This window comes from Erinaceus europaeus, chromosome 15 (assembly GCF_950295315.1).
Source record: "Erinaceus europaeus chromosome 15, mEriEur2.1, whole genome shotgun sequence".
NCBI lineage: Eukaryota > Metazoa > Chordata > Mammalia > Eulipotyphla > Erinaceidae > Erinaceus > Erinaceus europaeus.
In genome coordinates this window covers 11,353,008-11,372,087 of record NC_080176.1, presented here as the reverse complement: position 1 = coordinate 11,372,087, position 19,080 = coordinate 11,353,008, and the positions used below count along the sequence as shown (strand labels likewise).

Sequence of the window (19,080 nt, the reverse complement as noted above, 5' to 3'; positions counted from 1 at the left end):
AAGCAAAAAAACAAAAAAAAACAAAAAACCACACACACACACACACAAACCTTCGGTTCACTACACAGCCCTCATTCTCAACCCATATCTCTCATTCTCAACCCACATCTGGCCCCAACTGTCAAATACTTGGAGAGTCATCCGTCATGTTCAAAGTGAGCTCAGATATGTGGCTTCCACCTCTTTCTACACCGTGTCATCTATCTCCTGCTAGAACTCTGTATTGTATGCTCTTGTAACACCAAAGCATGGCACTAAACTGCTTTTATTATTTTTTTAATCTGTCTTCTTTTCTGGATTGTGTACTCTTTGGGGACAAGGATCATTTTTTTTTTCCTGTTGTCTTTTAGTGGCCCAGCACAGAGTTATTGTAGGGGCATAAGGAAGAAAAAAATAAATCTAACAGTAAGACACTTAAAAATAATATTGGGGGGGGCAGGCAGTCATGCACCTGGTTAAGTACACATACTACTAAGTGTAAGGACCCACGCAAGGATCCAGGTTCAAGCCCCCAGCTCCTCACCTGCAGGGGGGACATGTCACAATAGGCAAAGCAGGTCTGCAGGTGTCTCTCTGTCTCTCTCCCTATCTCCCCCTCCTCTCTCAATTTCCCTCTGTCCTGCCTAATAAAGTGGAAAAAACAGCCACTTATAGCAGCTGATTCATTTTGGAATTAGTGGTGAGGACTGCACAGATCTGAATATCCTAAAAACCACTTTGCCATAGTGACTTTAATGGATTATACAGTTCACCTGAAATGAAAAAAAAAATAAATAAAGTTGATTACAGTCACTGGGTCTCTCTCAGAAAGTGAACAGAGGCACCCAATCCTCTCACTTTCCTGGTCAGAGGAGGTTCGGCATGTTCACAGACGGATGGCCATAGCCCCTTCCTTCACTTTCCTTGCCACAATGGACAGAGGTCATGGAATCAAACAAGAACTGCACAGCTGAAAGGTGCTTTATTTCCAGGAACTACAAAAGGCCATGAAGTACAAGGGAAAGCAGACTACTACTCTAGTCTGGAGTAAAAGAAATGGCCACCTCTCTTTCCTTTCCAACTACAGATACAAAGAGGAATGTTAGCACTGAAGCACAGAACCACAGCACATGGGGACTGGGATTCCTCAATTGATCTAGAAATCATGAGACAACTAGTGGCCAACAGGCCTTGTGCTGTGACATCCACCATGACACAAGGCTCCTTTGTTTTATTTACTAGACGACCAGGAATCATACACGAGTTTGGCTGCCACTGTGTCTTCCACTGCCATTCCTGAAACAGATGGGAATCTGAGTTACTTTCTGTCAAGTACCATGTTCCCTGAAGCAGTTCCTGCCTGCAATGGGCAGTATCCATATACATAGTTCATGCAGCTTGTGTGTCCATCTGGGTGACTGACATCTAGAGGTAGGCTCACGATCAGAACAGGACATTGTGACATGCCCATGAGGGCCAGTAAATTATCTCACTTAGAAAGTGAACAGCTTGGGGACTGGGCAGTGGCACACCTGGTTACGCACACACTAATAACACAAGGACCCAGGTTCAAGCCCTCAGTCCCCATCTGCAGGGGAGAAGCTTCATGATTGATGAAGCAAAATACTGTAGGTGTCTCTCTGTCTCTATCTCTATCTTCCCCTCCCCTCTCTCTCTTTTCTCTTCTTTTCCCTAAACTCTTTTCTTTTAACATCTTTATACCCCACCCCTGAAGGATCATCTTCGAAGTTTCATTTAGATTCAAGGTCTAAATGATTTAACGCTGACACTTGCTATGTGGAAACTGTTTAGTCTTAATTCTCACAAAAACTCAAGTAAACGGGGTAAAGAAACCATGGTACTGAGGTCACCTGCCAAGAACAGGTGTGGCAGGGAAGGGACTCCAACCCAGGACTTCCCAGTTCCAGAGTTCACAGGCTTAACCATTAGGCTAAGACAAGTAAATGATTGATGGGGACGAATGCATTTCACAATGAGTCACCTACAAGGGCCTGGTGACTCCTACCTCTTTCCAATGAAAGGGAGGCCCACCGGGGTCAGGTGGTGGTACAGTGGGTTAAACGCATGTGGCGCAAAGTACAGGGACCGGCGTAAGGATCCCAGTTCGAGCCCCCGGCTCCCCACCCGCAGGGGAGTCGCTTCACAGGCGGTGAAGCAGGTCTGCAGGTGTCTATCTTTCTCTCCCCCTCTCTGTCTTCCCCTCCTCTCTCCATTTCTCTCTGTCCTATCCAACAACGAACAACATCAACAATGGCAATAATAATAACCACAACAAAGCTACAACAACAAGGGCAACAAAAAGGGGGAAAAATGGCCTCCAGGAGTGGTGGATTCATGGTGCATGCACCGAGCCCAGGAATAACCCTGGAGGAAAAAAAAAAAAAAAGAAAGAAAGGGAGGCCCGCCTTGCTCTCTGGTCAGACCTGTGCCTTGGAACCATGACCCTTACCCAAAGACTTGAACACCGTGGTCTTCTCACAGTGAGCTGGCTTCACTCCCTTCAGCACTTCTCCCAGCTCAGCAAAGATCTCAGCCTGTGAAGGGAACACACATTGACCTCAGCCATGGAGCTAGCTAGTGGGTCTGTTTGGTTCCCCTTTGTAAATGGGGCCACATTCAATTCTTTGGGGGTAGCATCTGCCTTTGTGTTACTCTGAATACAGAGACAAAAGTTTGTGACCAGAGAAATGTCCCATCAGGACACCCCATCAATGAGAAAACAGACATGTTCTTTTTTGGGCAGCTCCATTCTTGCTTTGGTGCCCTGATTACAAAAGGAAAAGGGGCAGAAATGGGCCAAGCACGGCCCAATTTCGGAGGCCACAGTGGGAAGGCATCTAGGTTGCAACAGGCTCCCATCTCCCATTGCTACTGCTTTACAGGATAGTCCAACCTGATGGAAAAACTCATCAAGCTTCTCCTTCCAGGCAGGAAAGCATGTCCCCCACCACAGTGGCCACATTATTCTAGATGGGTGTAAGAGAAGGTTGAGAGATGTTTGGGCATTGTCACCCTACCAAGTGGTAGGTGGAGGCATGAGGCCCAGACCAGGGCAAATTGGATGGGAAAGCTGATGAAACCCTGGGGGCCAGGCCAGGCCAGTGGGGCAGCTGTCCACTGGGAGAATGGGCTCACCCCTGACAAGAGGACGTCTCCAGACTCTTTCACGGCGGCCTCCCGGGAATCGACATACAGCACAGCTTGTTTCATGAGGTCATCGTCCAGCTCTCTCCAGTCAGGTCTGCTAGCTCCAATGGCTGAGAAACAGCAAAACAGACCTGAGTCAAGAGACATCTGCAAGGGAAGCTAGACAAACGTTCTCTAGCAGAAAACGGAAGAGGGCCGGGGCTATGGGAGATGATGGAGGATGCATGAGGACATCCAGACTGGGATCCTTCATTTTCCCCAGGGCGGTGCCCTCCCAGTCAGCAAAACTGACTCCTTCCCATGGGCCAGGCAGTGGTGTATCTTGTAGAGCACACATGGTACAATGCACAAGGACCTGGGTTCAAGTCCCTGGTCCTCATGTGCACGGGGAAAGCTTCATCAGCTGTGAAGCAGCACTACGGGTGTCTTCTCTTTTTCCCTCTTTTTCTCTTGTTTCCCTCTCAGTTTCTCTCTGTCTCTACCCAATACAATAAAAAATAAGAAATGAATAGTGAAAAAGAAGACTGAGCGCTCCCTAAAAGACTAATTCCTTGTTACGTTCTCTTTTTCACCTCACCTCCCCTCTCACTCCTGGAGACTGAAGCAATTCTGCCCATGCATTGCCCAGTCCACCCTCTGCGGGCTGTGTCACTAATCCGACTTCCAGTCCACGCAAGATCACTGAAGTGCCTGATCCCCACTTAACATCAGCACGAGCTGAGACACAAAGAAGCAGAGGCGCTTGTTCGGATGACATATCTTAACAAGTCGGCTGGGAAGGTGTGCTGTGGTTTCAAGCCTCTTGGGCTTACCAGGAGCAGTGCATTTTCTCCAAAAAGAAACATGAAACAGCAGCGTATTCACACCACACACTCATCTATCTCCTGTCTGCTTGCTTGCATGTCAATCATTACTATTCCTCGCCCCTACTTATTTCTCACCTAATGCACTGTGAAAAAGCCCAAGATCAAGGTCACAGAGAAATCCTATGAAGAAGAAATTGGCTGCATCCCATCCTGACATTGAGTTTCTGAGTCCGCTGCAGAAATATAGGGAAGCATGGCCCCCCTGGCACTGGGATCTACGGTGAGTGCAGAAGCAGCACCCAGATGCCTGCAGGGTCAGGTAAGGGAGGGACTTGAGCAGAGATGGTCACCTAGAATTAGTGGAGACTCAGTCCACAGAAACAACCAAGCCCTTTTCAAAGGGAACTCACTGTTGAGCTTCAGCTAATGGTTGCTATGTAAGAATACAGATCTGCTGTTACATATTCCTTTTTTTTTTTTTTTTAAGAGAAGCAGGAAATCTATTTGCATGTGCTATTTCTTGATCTTTCGAACACTCTATAGGCCAAAGTAAACACATCTGTTGGTTGGATCCAACCCAAGGCCAACCAGTCTTTGGAAACCACTCGAAAGCCTTAAACTAGTATAAAGCAGCATTTAGATGCCTTCTTGAACTGCCTTCCAGATAGTCCACTTGTTCCCTCTCCTTCTCTTCTCTCATTCTAATTTTCAAAGAGAGCAATATAAAAATGCCACCCCCATTCCCGGCTCCTTGAAGGTCATTTGTGTAAGGAGCGCTACAGAACAAAAGCACTAACTAATGAAGTTCGTAAATAAATCATAAGCTGGTGGGAAAAAGCACAGCTTCTCAGGCCACCTCTTCTCACCACACTGTTCCCCAAGTTCTCCCAAACAAAGCACTTTCACAAGGGCTGTAGAAGGGCACTTGGGCAGATGGGCACGGGCCAGGCAGCAAAGGGAGGGCCTGACTCAGGCTGGGCTGAAAGGGGTGAACGTCAAACACTGGTTAGAGGGAGGAGAAGGCAGAATGAGGGAGGTGCACAAGCCATTGGAATCGGCTCTGCCTCTCAGCCAAGCTGCAAAGTAAGAGAGACTGTTGTTTGCCATTTCCCCATCAACCGCTCTTTAAAAAAAAAATCTTTATTTTTAATTTCTTTAACCATTGACTGCTCTTGTAACACACTCTTCTTAAGTATATTTGATGCCTCTGTGGACACATAAACCGATTTTGTCCTCAGGCCAGAAAATATGAGACATCGTGACTCAAAACCAAATCAGCACTCCCTGGAGAGAAATTTGAAGCACCAGAGGTAATCTAGCAGGTGATCCTGCTGGTTTTGAAGATGGATTGTCCGCAGGATAAAGCATGTGGGCAGGTGTAGGATTGAGAGTGGCTTCAAAGAAAGGAGTACCTTTGCTCTACAATGGAAGGAGCCTGCCACCCCAAGAGCCTAGAGGATTCAATTTGTGGAGCCAGAGTGGTGCACCATGCACAAGGACCCAGGTTCAGGTCTCTGGTCTCCATCTGCAAGGGGGAAGCTTCATGAGTGGTGAAGCAAGTCTGCAGATGTCTATCTTTCTTTCTTCCTCTCTATCTCTTCATTTCCCTCTCCATTTCTTTCTGTCCTACCAAATAAAATGAATCTTTTTTTAAGTTATCAGAGCATTGAAAAAGTTTTTAAAAATTAAAAAAAAAGATTCACACAAGAATGCTTGGCATTCCAAGACCTACCAGAAAAAGTTATATTGCCCATAAAGATAAACTCAAGTCATCCTGTATCTACCAACACCATCAATTCTTATCCCCCTGTAGGAATTCCCACTCCTTGGCTCCACATAGGCTCGAAACCTCAATTTGTTCTGGCCCAGTCCTGAAACATGCCAGTTTTTTTTGTTTGTTTGTTTGTTCCCTAAGCAAAACACAAACATTTCCATAACACAAAGATACAGATGTTAAGGTCATCTATTTGTTTACTGGTTTGTTATTTTTCTCCCCTTGAGAGCATGTAAGCTCCAGGAAACTACTGGCTTTGCTCACTCGCTTACAGTAGCACCTCTGGTATCTAGAGCAACGCATGGCACATGGCTGGGATTCGGTAAACTGAATTCATTCATTTCTGAATGAATGCACAGTCCTGATGTGTGGCTCTTGTTTGTATACTTGCCAATGTGTGCAGAGACATTCGCTTTGGAGTCCACACCATGTGTCTGTCACTGAAATAAATGGGACCAGGTCAGATAGCTGATGGTAGGGTACATACATGCCTTGCCAATCACACAGCCCAGGTTTGAATCCCAACACCACAGAGGATTGCCATGGAAACAGAAGAAGCTCTGGTAGTGTGGCATCTCTCCCTCTCTCTACCCTTCTCTCTATATATAAATGAAAGAGTCATGCTTGCTTAGAAAACAATATCCAATTCAGTAAAAAAAAAAAAGTTGGGGGTCGGGCAGTAGCGCAGCAGGTTAAGCGCATGTGGCAGAAAGCACAAGGACCAGCATAAGGATCCCATTCCAGCCCCCGGCTCCCCACCTGCAGGGGAGTCGCTTCACAGGCAGCGAAACAGGTCTGCAGGTGTCTATCTTTCTCTCCCCCTCTCTGTCTTCCCCTCCTCTCTCCATTTCTCTCTGTCCTATCCAACAATGAACGACATCAACAACAGCAATAATAACCACAACAAAGCTACAACAACAAGGGCAACAAAAAGGGGAAAAATGGCCTCCAGGAGCAGTGGGTTCATGATGCAGGCACTAAACCCCAGCAATAACCCTGGAGGCAAAAAAAAATCAATTTGGGGGGACCAGTAACATTTAAATCCTCTATTACCTATTTGTTCAACAGAATTCAGTCTCTTTAGTGAAAGGTAATAAGGTGTATTATTTATGACATGGGGTTCTGAAGGTAGGTTTTCTCAGTTCAAGTCCCACCTCTGTCACTCAGAAGCTCTGCCTTTTGGCAAGTTATTTAATTTCTGCATGCCCTGGTTTACCCACCTGAAAAAATAAGGGTCATGAGAATGACCTCGTAGCTCATTAAGGGCGTTGTGAGGACTAAATGATATAACCGTCATACAGAATCTGAATCAGCCCCTGCAGTAGGAAGCCTTCAACATAGAGCAGCTCTTGTTAGAACCCCCAGGGCATTTGAGAATCTCTCTCTATATATATATAAAAAAACACCATGAATGACTCCCCCCTCCAATGGAGGAGAAATGATAGGGGGAAGATGACCAGAGGGTTTTGAACTCCAACTCTATCAGAAACCAGAAAGAAAAGAGGAAAAAGGGGAGGGGCATTTTGATGTAGTAATAGGTGTATGTATGGTTTAGAAAGAAAGATGGGACAAAAAAAAAAAACAAAACAAGATAGTAGTAGAAATAATAGTTAACCCATATCTGCAACCTTGGGAGAACTGCTGTAACTTACAATGGAAGAACTGAGCTTCCAGAATCCTGGTGATAGAAACGGTGTGGAGTTGTACCCCTGTTGTCTTATAATTTTGTAAATGAGTATTAAGTAACTAATAAAAACACCACCATGAATTCTACCTTTAGCACCCCTTTATTTTATCACACCCAACAAAGAGCATCATCCAATGACTTCACTGTTACAATTACAATAAAAAAAAAATCCTAAGTGCTGTAATGAATGAGTTGTTTGGTTTTTGTGATTTAAACATCATTAGATTTAAGAACTGAACAACGACTGGCCATTTGCCAGGTCTACTTTATACAACCTCAATCAGTGTATTTGTTTCAGTCTATAATTTGTGTCCCCTATTTGTATTTGTTTAGATACTGTCTTGGGGAACTCACATGTTTCCAAGGCCCTTCAAACACTTGCTCTAAGGTTAGGGAGCTGATGCAACAGTCTTGTAAGCCTGAAGGTTGGGGCCAGGTTCAATTCCCAGCACAGAGCTGTGCAGTACTCAGCAATTAACTCTGTCCACCCCAACCTAGGAATGGTTCGGGCCCCAGTTGTCCATGGCTCCTGGAATCAGTCTGCTTACCATTGATGTGAGCCCCTGGCTTCACCCATTCTCCAAACAAAATGGGCTCTGTTGCCATGGTGACTGTGATGATCACATCAGCACCTGCCACAGCCTCCTGGACTGATGAACAGACCTGCACTGCTCCTTCCACGCTGTCTGCAAATTTCTTTGCATTTTTCCTGGTACGGTTCCATATCCTCACCTTTATTGGGGACAGCAGAAGAAAAATTCCTGCCATAATTTTTTTGGGGGGGTTCTTTTTGTGTTGCATTCAACCCTGGGGTGTCAAAGGAGAAAGTTGAACCACTCTGGAATAAGGGGTATATTTACTTGAGTTATTCCTTATGGAGAATGGACATTTGATCAAGGGTACAGCATGGATTCAGGCAAACTTTGGGGTATATACTTCAAAATAACCTTCCTTTAGCACCTTCCCATTTCAAGAAAGGAAGTTTCTCACTTCTAGCCTGGGACACACACAACCTCCGTAGCTTAATAGTACTATATAGATTAATGATTCCTGGTCTGCCACTTACTGCTTTTGCAGTTACTAAATTACATTCAGTTTAAGTTCTTGTTTTTTCATTTTTTAAGATTTATTTATTATGAAAGAAAGGATGAGGGAGACAGAGATACAGAGAGAAGCAGAGAGATGTATACATAAGCAGAGATATATATATATATAGAGAGAGAGAGAACACTGCCCATTGTTGGCATGTGGAAGGTGTGGGAGATTAAACTGTGGCCTCTGGAGTCTCAGGCATGCAAGCAAGTGCTCTGTCTCTGTCTCTCTCTCTCTCTGACAGGCTGAGCTACCTTTCTGCACCTCAGCCTAAATTTTCACACCTGGAAAATATAGATTGTAATTGGAAAAAGTCATATTCAACTTATACTTTTTTGTTTGAGACTCTGTCAGGGAAGCCTGTCAGATGTGGCGTTCACAGGCTGGAACATCAGTAGGAATGTCATCATGGCAGAACTCAATGTCTGAAGGGCATGTAGGGAAGTAAAGATGGAAAGAGGTTGAGTATTGAATAGCGGCAGATGAGCGGGCCAAGGGTTTTAAGCAGTAGCTACAATGAGAACCCTGGAGGTGCTGAGGAGTAGGGGCTCTTGGTCTCAAAACACCAGGAGCTAGCAGAACTGGTTGTCTTCTTTAATAGATTTTCTTTAAAAAAAAGATTTTTATTTATTACTGAATAGAGGCAGAGATAAATTGAAAGGGAGGGGGAAGATAGAGAGGGAGAGAGACAGAGAGACACCTGCAGCCCAGCTTCACCACTTGTGAAGCTTTCCCCCTGCAGGTGGGGACCAGGGGCTTGAACCTGGGTCCTGGCGCACTGTAATGTGAGCGCTTAACCAGGTGTGCCACCGCCTGGTCCCCAACAGATTTTCATTTCAGGGGGTAGAGGGGCTGTGGAATTTCAGCTGAAAACAAGGCCTAGGGAATTATAAGGAAATATATTGATGGTAGAGAAATAAACCACATCCAAGTCGATTAATTAACCAAGATGAAACACAAAATACAGTGTGCCCAGTGATAAGAGAATGGTTAACTATATCACTCTTCTTGATAGAAAACCATGCAAATGCTATATAAAGTCAGGTAGTCTGGAAAAGTAATAGTGCTGGAAAAGACAGCATATACAATGGTATATAGACAGCCTGACTGAAATTTTGTTATGAAAAGCCAGTTGCTTGAGAGGGCACGGAGCACAGAACTCTGGTGGTGGGAATGGTGTGAAATTATACCCCTATTAACTTATAATTTTGTAATTCACTATTAAGTCATTAAAAAAATATAATGCAAAAAAAATAAACAGAGAAGGTTAGGAAATGCTTAATGTTTATCTCTGAAAGTGAGGGAAAGGGCATTTTACCTTTCATTTCTTCCTTATAGACTACATTTCTCAGAGCAGAGATATTTATTCATTCATGTATCTATTGTTGCTCTGGTCAAGCCTCATGCATGTTGTGTGAGTCTACCATTCCTGAGCTGATATTTCCCATTCTTTTGATTTCAGACAGAGAGAGTGAGAGAGAACAGCACAGTTCCATCATCCTCAGAGCTTTCTCTGCAACCATGTGGTATTGGGGATCGAACCCAGGGTTCTATGCAAGGCAAGGTGTAAATCTGACTGGGTGAGTTATTGTCTGGATCCAGAGGTATTATTTTAAACAATTAATAAAAACAGTATTTCAGCACAAAGCGCAAGGACTGGAGTAAGGATCCCAGTTCAAGTCCCTGGCTCCCCACCTGCAGGGGAGTCGCTTCACAGGCGGTGAAGCAGGTCTGCAGGTGTCTATCTTTCTCTCCCCCTCTCTGTCTTCCCCTCCTCTCTCCATTTCTCTCTGTCCTACCCAACAATAATGACAATAATAATAACTATAACAATAAAACAACAAGGGCAACAAAAGGGAATAAATAAATATTTACAAAAAAAACCCCCAAACAATATTTCAGATCAGGCCTCTCATATATGTGCAAAAATACAGTAAAAGTAGCATCCAGAAGTAGCATCATTACTGCTGGAAAAATGGTGCAGTAAACAGTGCAGGACTTGCAAGCATGGGGTCCTGAATTTAAACCCCAACACTATATCTGCCATAGTGATATGGTGGTTCTCTATCTTTCTTCCCTCCTTAAGAGATAAATCTTAAAAAAAAAAAAAATTACCACTGGGAGTCAGGTGGTGGTGCACTGGGTTAAGTGCACACAGTAGTACAAAGCTCAAGGATCCCACTTTGAGCTCCTGGCTCCCCACCTGCAGAGGGGGTTGCTTCACAAGCAGTGGAGCAGGTGTCTACTTTCCTCTTCCCCTCTCTATCTTTCCCTCCCCCTCTCAATTTCTCTCTGTACAATCTAATTTAAAAAAAAAAAAAAGAAAAGGCCACTAGAAGCAGTAGGCTCATAGTGCCAGCAGTGAGTCCCAGCAATAACCCTGGAGGAGATAAAAGCAAAGTACTACCACACTTTCTCAGTAAGAAGCCTGGGTTATGGCAGAGGGAGTGTGTGGGCCACTATGAGGGTTGCAGAATTGGAGCACACTGTCCCCTGCCCTCCAGGCCTCATTCTAATTCCTGGATCCACAATCCTGAATGCTTCACTTTAGGATTTTCCCAAGAGGTACAGAGAGAGGGACAACAAGCAACGGGGTATATAGAAAGCATGTACTTTGGTCCGTAGACCTGCGGATACATACGTGTGTCTTCACACCCTAGTTCCACCCAGGGCAACGCATGGAACTTCATGGAAAGCACCAAGGGTAAAACTGGTGGAGCAGTGCTTTGGTTGGTGTCTTTTTGACTCTCTCTGCCTTTAAAAATGCAGAATAAAAATGACCTGGGAAGACTCTCAATGGTATCACACATGCACAAGGCCCTGGTTTTACTTCCTAAAACTGTATAAAGTAATGAATTGTCTATATTGGACTTTCAACCTAATCATTTCAGCATAACCCATGTTCTCAGAGAAGAAGTTTAGACAAAGGTAATGACTGCTCCATCCCCTAACCTTCTCTGGACCCTCCTGTCACCCTCCCTGGACTTACCTCCTTAAAGGAGAACTGCTCTGTGAAGACCTCATAGTGACTGTAGGCTTGGACCCCAGCCCCAAGGATGCACAACACTTCACTGTTGGGGGGCTTCAAAAGCTATTTGGGAGAAATGAGGTGGAAGAGGTCAAGGGAGACACCAGCACTGAGATGAAAGATGCATATAGTTTGCATGTTGTGGGGCATCTGCCCTGTCTTCACTCAGCTCCCTCATTGTCTCTCAGGCAGCCAAGGAGGTGTCATTGCATGTGTCAGTTCCCTTCTTGCCTCACACACGCATTGAGGGGGGGAGGGAGGGACATTACCTTTGCTAAGTACCCATCACAAGCCAAAGCGTTGCTGTCCAGTGGTCTCATCTAGTGGAGACATGATCCTATGAGCTACATACCCCCATTGTCTTGCTCTCCTTCCAGGTGAAGAAACTACAGCCAAGAGAAGATAAGAACTTGCTAGAGCCCTACAACTGTTAAATGGGGCTCCAAAATCACACCTTCCATATTCATTTTCTGTCTCTCTCTCTCTCCTGGTGGCCATATTTTTTTTATTTTTTGGATAGGACAAATAGAAATTAAGAGATGAGGGGAGGAGAGAAAGGGAGAGAGAAATATAGAAATATAGATCTGCTTCACTGCTTGTGAAATGACCCTCCTACAGGTGCGGAGCCAGGGGCTCAAACTGGGAACCCTGCGTGGGTTCCTGAGCTTTGCACTATGTGCACTTAACCCAATGCACCACCGCTCAGCTCCCACACCTTCCATTCTCCACAGCTAACATTCTTTTTTTTTTTTTTAATATTTATTTTATTTATTCCCTTTTGTTGCCCTTGTTGTTTTATTGTTGTAGTTATTATTGTTGTTGTTGTTGTTGGATAGGACAGAGAGAAATGGAGAGAGGAGGGGAAGACAGAGAGGAAGAGAGAAAGATAGACACCTGCAGACCTGCTTCACCGCCTGTGAAGCGACTCCCCTGCAGGTGGGGAGCCGGGGTTCGAACCGGGATCCTTATGCCGGTCCTTGTGCTTTGCGCCACCTGCGCTTAACCCGCTGCGCTACAGCCCGACTCCCCACAGCTAACATTCTATCTCTTGTGCTTTTCACCACTGGGATGCCATAGTCAGAACCTACTTCTAAGAGCTGTGAGTTACTTCTAAGAGCTCCCATGGAAACCCCGAGTTCTCAGCTGTGTTTGCTGTGCCCACTCTCTGTTGACTCTTTAAAGAGGTGGACTGGGGTGGCCAAGTGTTGACATACCTAGTTGATTGAGCACACACATTATAGAGTGCAAGGACCTGGGTTCAGGCCTTCAGTCCCCCATCTCAAGGGGGGAAGCTTCATTGAGTGCTGAAGCAATCCTGCAGGTGTGTGTGTGTGTGTGTGTGTGTGTGTGTGTGTGTGTATCTCCCCTCTCCCTCTAAACTTCTGTCTCTATCCAAAATAAATAAACAGATAACACTTTTAAAAGGAAGTGAGGAGAGTGGTACTAGTGGCTTCTGCTGGGGGATGTATATGTATCTGCCTTTGGAAGTGAGGTTTTATCATCAACTCTTAACATGTCACCTCCCCAATAAAGGCTTTCTGGCTTCCCTTATAGAACTCACTACTTGATAACTCTTATTTCCACTTGGTTTTCTTGCACTATTCTATAAATACCTAGAGGACAGAGATTCACACTGACCTAGAATTAGCATACATCTACTGTTAGCTGTAAAACAGACTTTCTCAACCTTAGCAGTGCTGACATATGTGCTAGGTAATTCTTCTGGAGGTGGGATTGGGGCGAGGGGAGGCTGTACTGTGCATTAAGGGTGCTTAGTAGCATCCCTGGCCCCTCTAACTATTAGATGTCTGTAGACTTCATCCATCCCTTCTTTTGGACAACGAAAACACCTCCAGACATTGCTAAACATCCCTCAGGCAGGTAGTAAATGCAATCTGGGCTGAAATCTATTCATCACTTGATCCTCAAACCGTCTCCATTAAGACCCTTTTGTCTATTTCATTTCATAAAATTTGAGCTCCACGGGCCTGTGTTATTTCTAACAATTATAATTACTGAAATTCTAAATTCTAAGCTTAAAGGCAAAAGCTGCCTTAATTATCACTTACTAGCCAAAAGAAAAATCTCAGAAATATTCACAGATGTTCATTTTCCATGATAGCTGTCAAAGGCACTATAAAATATATTTCAAAGAATGATTTTAAAATGTCTCAAAATAACATTATCCACAAAGTTTGTAACCATATGTTCCTGTTCAATAAGGATAATTAAGTAATTTTTTAATCTAAGTTGATCTTTTTTCTGTTCTCAGTTAATATGAATTTTTTGTTGTTTGATTTTTGCCTCCAGGGTTATTGCTGGGACTCGATGCCTGCACTAAAAATCCACTGCTCCTGGAGGCCATTTGTTTTTCCATTTTATTGGATAGGATAGAGAGAAACTGAGAGAGGAGGGGATATAGAGAGGGAGAGAGAAAAATAGACACCTGCAGCCTTGCTCTACCACTTATGAAGCTTCACCCTTATAGGTGGGGAGCCAGGGGCTCAAACCAGATCCCTGTGCAGGTCCTTGCACTTAGTACTATATGCATTTAACCAGGTAATGTGAAACTATTTTTTTAGAGTTTTTAAAAAATAGTTATTTATTCTCTTTTGTTGCCCTTGTAGTTATTGTTGTGGTTATTATTGATGTCGTCGTTGTTGGATAGGACAGAGAGAAATGGAGAGAGGAGGGGAAGACAGAGAGGGGGAGAGAAAGACACCTGCAGACCTGCTTCACCACTTGTGAAGCGACTCCCCTACAGGTGGGGAGCCGGGGACTTGAACCAGGATCCTTACGCTGGTTCTTGCACTTTGTGCCACGTGCATTTAACACACTGCGCTACCGCCCATCTCCTGTGAATCTATTTTTTACAAGTACACTTGGGCTACAGAAATTGTTCAGTGTCCTGTAAAGAAGACTTCAAACTCTGAAACAAAATCTCTGATTCATTCACTGTATTTATCAGAGGCATAGTTTGATCTTTGGATTAATAATCAGTCTCTTCAATAAATGTGTTTCATGGTGGCAGGTCCTGCCTAGGGGTACATCAGCAGGAAAAGCAGTCCTGGGAGTCAGAGCAGTCAAGTATTAGGTCCCTGTCCTGCCATTCAGTGACTACATGATTCTGAGTCACATTCCCTATTCCCGACAAATGGACGGGATCACAGCTACTTTGTAGGGCTGATGCAAAGATCAGAAACAATGTACAGAAGTTTCCTAGAATATGGCTGTTCCCACTAAATGGTAGCAGATAATGCTGTGAATCACTGTGCTCACTCAACATCCCCTATCTGGCACATGGGGTTCCACCAAAGGAAGACCCAACTACATTTCTCATTACTGTAGACTTTCAAATGAGTTATCTACTCACCACCCAGCAGCTCACTTTGTGAGCTCAGTCACAATCCATCTTACCTTGGTGGCGATGGCAGACACTGCAGCTGTTCTCTTTGCAGTTATGACACTGCCATCCATGACCTTAGAGGAAAGGAGAGATCATGAGCAAGGGACCCCCATTTATTATTAAAGGGGAGAGAAACAGCACTTAAAGAAAAAAGTGGTCTTGGGAAGTCAGATATTATCCTCTAGAAGTCACAAGGATGGTGTCAAACCAGGCTCCAATTCCTCCACTCACAACACACGCAACCTTGAACAAATATATTAATTTCTAAGCACTGGTATCCTTGCCTGTAAAAACAAAGATAATGCTAACCATTCAGAAGGTTTCACGAGTGGATTAGCATTGATGAAAATGCATAGCACCTGATGATCCCTCAAGAATGGTCCATTTTCTAATATGTTTAGTGAGATAAGCCGGGGGGAGGGAACAAACACTATATGATTTCAGTCAGTGTGGTAGACAGAAACCAAACAAACTAATGAGCTAAATGAAAGGAAAAAAAAAAACATTCGGACTGTGAGAGCAAATTAAAGGGTTCCTGATGGGAATGAGGGAAATAAATGGGTAAATGGAACAAAATGGATCAACTGTACCGGTTGGTCAAACATACAACTGGACTCTTAGTGAACTTCAGTAGCATATACAAATGTTGATTTAGAACAGAAGTGGAGAAGGTTCAGTCCCTGGGACATGTATGGCCTGTGAAATCATTGGGTTTGGTTTGGCCAAAGCAATCAGAACATTTTTACATAGCAATATCAAGTGCCAGTTTTAAGCTGATCATCTTGTATGACCTGAAATTGATGTTATAAGTATTCAAATGGCCCTTGGCAGAAGAAAAGGATTGTTCACTTCTGATTTACAATGATGCATTCTTGAAACTTATGTAATGTAATTCAATGTTGCTTCATAAGTATCTTAAGAATGAACTGCCCATTACTCTTGTAACCTCCATCCTCCCAATGCTCATGACCACATAAAGAGGGAGCCTGGAGACTATGAGGAGGTAATCGTCTGACACTGTACATAGTCCTGAAACCCTACCTCAGAGGCTCTGAGTTCCTGCTGCACATGTGAAGAACTTTGTGAAGACACAGGTGCCCACTTGTGGCCCTCAGATGCACAGATCAGAGTCCTGGTTTTAAAAGCTCCCCGGGGTCAGGTGGTAGCACAGCAGGTTAAGCGCATATGGCACAAAGCGCAAGGACCAGCGCAAGGATCCCGGTTCGAGCCACTGGCTCCCTATCTTCAGAGGAGTTGCTTCAAAAGATTGTTTCACAGTCTTTCTCTCCCCCTCTCTATCTTCCAGTCCTCTCTTGATTTCTCTCTGTTCTATCCAACAACAGCAATGGCAACAATAACAAGAACGACAACAAGAAGGGCAACAAAAATGGAGAAAAACAGCCTTCAGGAGCAGTGGATTCATAGTGCAGGCACCGAATAACCCTGGAGGCAAAAACCCTAGAGGCAAAAAAAAAACAACAATTAATTAAAATAAAAATAAAAGCTCCCTGGGTGATTCTGAATTATTCCATTCTTTGCACTGCTCTCCTTCAGTCCACAGTTACTGCCGCTAAGCAGTCCTAGGAGGCAATCGGGATTGTCATTTGCAGGTGAGGAAGTGAAGTGCTTAGCTATGGAGCAGATACAGAAGGCTCTAAGGGTCTGTCATTTAGCATCAAAGTCTGAGTTGGTGTCCCCTTCCCCAGGGAAGGACTGTTGTAACAGGGGCAGTGTGGATGTCCTCTCCACTGGATCAGCACAGGGCGGGAAGAACTGGATCTCAGAAGAGTCATGGACAATCAGATTCTTTGCAGAACAAGAAATATGGGGAAGAACCAAACACATCTAGGGATCCAGGGAAGGGCTCAGGAAGTAAGGAAACTGTCACAGAGCCAACCTGCAGGAACAAAGCACAGGAGTTGAGTCTAAGCTTTACAGTCAGACATTCCTGGGTTTTTTCACTAACTGGTGGCAAGAGATCTCAGGCAAACTAGCTCTTCCACTCTGAGTTCCAGCCACCCCAGTAGAAACTAGGGGGAGGAGTGTAATAAAATCTTCCAAGGAGGAATGTCATCATGATTGAATGAGATCAATATCTCTGGTGACGTGTGACAAGCAGTCAAAATGGCAGGCAGAAAGACAGCAGAGCGTTGTCTTAATAGAATCCAGAAAGCCCCCTGGACTCTTATTCAGCTGGTCTGAAGTCTAACTATGTTAACTGAGTTGCCCAACCAGGCAAACCTCAATGGACTGAGCCCAATTACTGTGACTTAGCTACCTTAGTTTGAAAAAAAAAAAAAAAATGGGGCTAGTATTCCCTGCCTGAGTCCTTTTAACTATTAAGAGTTAATATATGTGAAATGTTTAGAACAAGTGTCCAACATGATAAAAAGTGCTCAGTAACTGTAAGTTCCTGTTGTTTTTTTGATGCTACTATCTAATGTTAAAATACATCCCTGTGTACCCCTTTATCAAGCCTCTCAGGATTACAGAGCACTCTTCTTCCACATTGCAGAGCCCTTAATAAATGTTTCCTTGGATGCTGGGTCTCTTCAAGCTATACATTTGGGGTAACTGATATGGAATGAGAACATATACAAGAAAGATGAGATGGTTACTTGCAGTACTAGGAACATATACCATCACAGAGAACCTTCCCTGTTTCTGGTATCTAGCCATTTAGAGAGGAACACAAGTGGTCACAACCAAAACTCTTCTCCAGCTTGGGAAAACTAACACTGGAACCCATTCCTGGGCACAGGTAATCTGCTCCACCCCACAGCAAGGAGATGCTCACCACCAGAAGCGAACCGTTGCTGGGCTCAAAGAGGAGCACAGTGGCCTGGTGAGAGGGGACGGTGGAGTCGGTGCTGTGGCCCTCGTAGAAGGTGACCAACTTGGTGGTCAGGGCGTCCTCTGCTGCACTGTAGGCGGGCATGACCCCCAGGAAACTATAAGGAGACAGGGAGCGGCTTCAATCCACTTCCCACCAATGTTGGGTGTCTTAGCAACTCCTGTCAGCCTTCCTTCCCTGCTCCTCTGTCACTGCTCCCCCCCACCACTGGCCTTATTCCACCCACTACCCCACAGCTCAGTAACCTTTCCTGAGACTGTGAAGAGTTAAGTTCAAGAGCCTGGCTCCAGATGAGAAAGCCCACCCCAGTTCTGCCACTTGCTACTTGTGTAACCTTCGGTTAAGTCATGCCAAATCTCCAGAGTCGGTTTTTCCACCAGTGCAATGGTGGCCCCAAATACTACCTAGAGACTAAGACGAATTAGCCACAAGGTAACTCCTGGAACGCGCCCAGCTGGCACGGAGGGTAACATAATCGGTGGCAGCTGTTTTTTAAAAAGGAGTGAGGCTCCATTACAGTATAGGCCGGCTTCCCTCCCCAGCCCTCCTTTGCCTCCTCGCCAGTCCCCGCAACCCCTGGCGGGTCTTCTTCACTCACCCGCGGTGCTTGGCCACCGGCACCACGGTGCGCACCGGCTGCATGACCCCTCCATCCGGGCCGCTGGAGAAGTTGGCCAGCGCCGCCTCCAGTGGCGGGATGAGGAGGCTGGAGCTGCAGAGGTGGCCCTGCACCTCGGCCGCACTCAGGAAAACGGGCACCCGGCTCATCTCGCCGCCTGTTCTCGAACCTCAGCAGCTGGAGCCCAAGGACCCAGGACCGCGGGCTGCTCCCTATGTGTTCGCGCTGTGCTCCCTGGTGCCGCCTACCAGTCACCGCCCAGGGCTGTGGGCGGGGCAACGCCTGGCCCCGCCTCCTCCAGCCGGTGAGTCCCATGGTTGGAGTCAGTGTTCTTAGGTCCACTTTTTCCTTTTCTCTCCCTCTCTCCCTCTTTCGTCCTAGTGATTTAATACTGATTTACAAAATTATTAGATGACAAGGGTATAATTAATTCCACACCTTTCCCACCACCAGAATTCCACATCCCCATTCCCTCCATTGGAAACTGCAGTGGTTCTTCCAAGATTATAGATACGATTTGACTATTACTTTTATATCTATATCTGTCTACTTATATATATATTTTCCCACTTAAAAATTTATTAGCATTTCAATATTGACTTACAAAATTACATGTCAACAGGAGTATATAATTTCACACTGTTCCCACCACTAGAGTTCTGAATCC

At 45.0% G+C, this 19,080-nt stretch overlaps 1 protein-coding gene across 1 annotated transcript; it reads right to left on the bottom strand.

The window, feature by feature from the left end:
- Nucleotides 1-942: 942 nt before the first annotated feature.
- Nucleotides 943-18,653, bottom strand: CRYM (crystallin mu). The gene is made up of 8 exons (XM_007516598.3): nucleotides 18,393-18,653; nucleotides 17,738-17,891; nucleotides 14,952-15,014; nucleotides 11,496-11,597; nucleotides 7,963-8,146; nucleotides 3,136-3,257; nucleotides 2,450-2,534; nucleotides 943-1,275 (listed from the first exon to the last, which is right to left on the bottom strand). Exons 1-8 carry the CDS (start codon nucleotides 18,560-18,562, stop codon nucleotides 1,211-1,213), a joined length of 945 nt encoding a protein of 314 aa, XP_007516660.1. The 5' UTR covers nucleotides 18,563-18,653; the 3' UTR covers nucleotides 943-1,210.
- Between the last annotated feature and the right edge of the window lie 427 nt (nucleotides 18,654-19,080).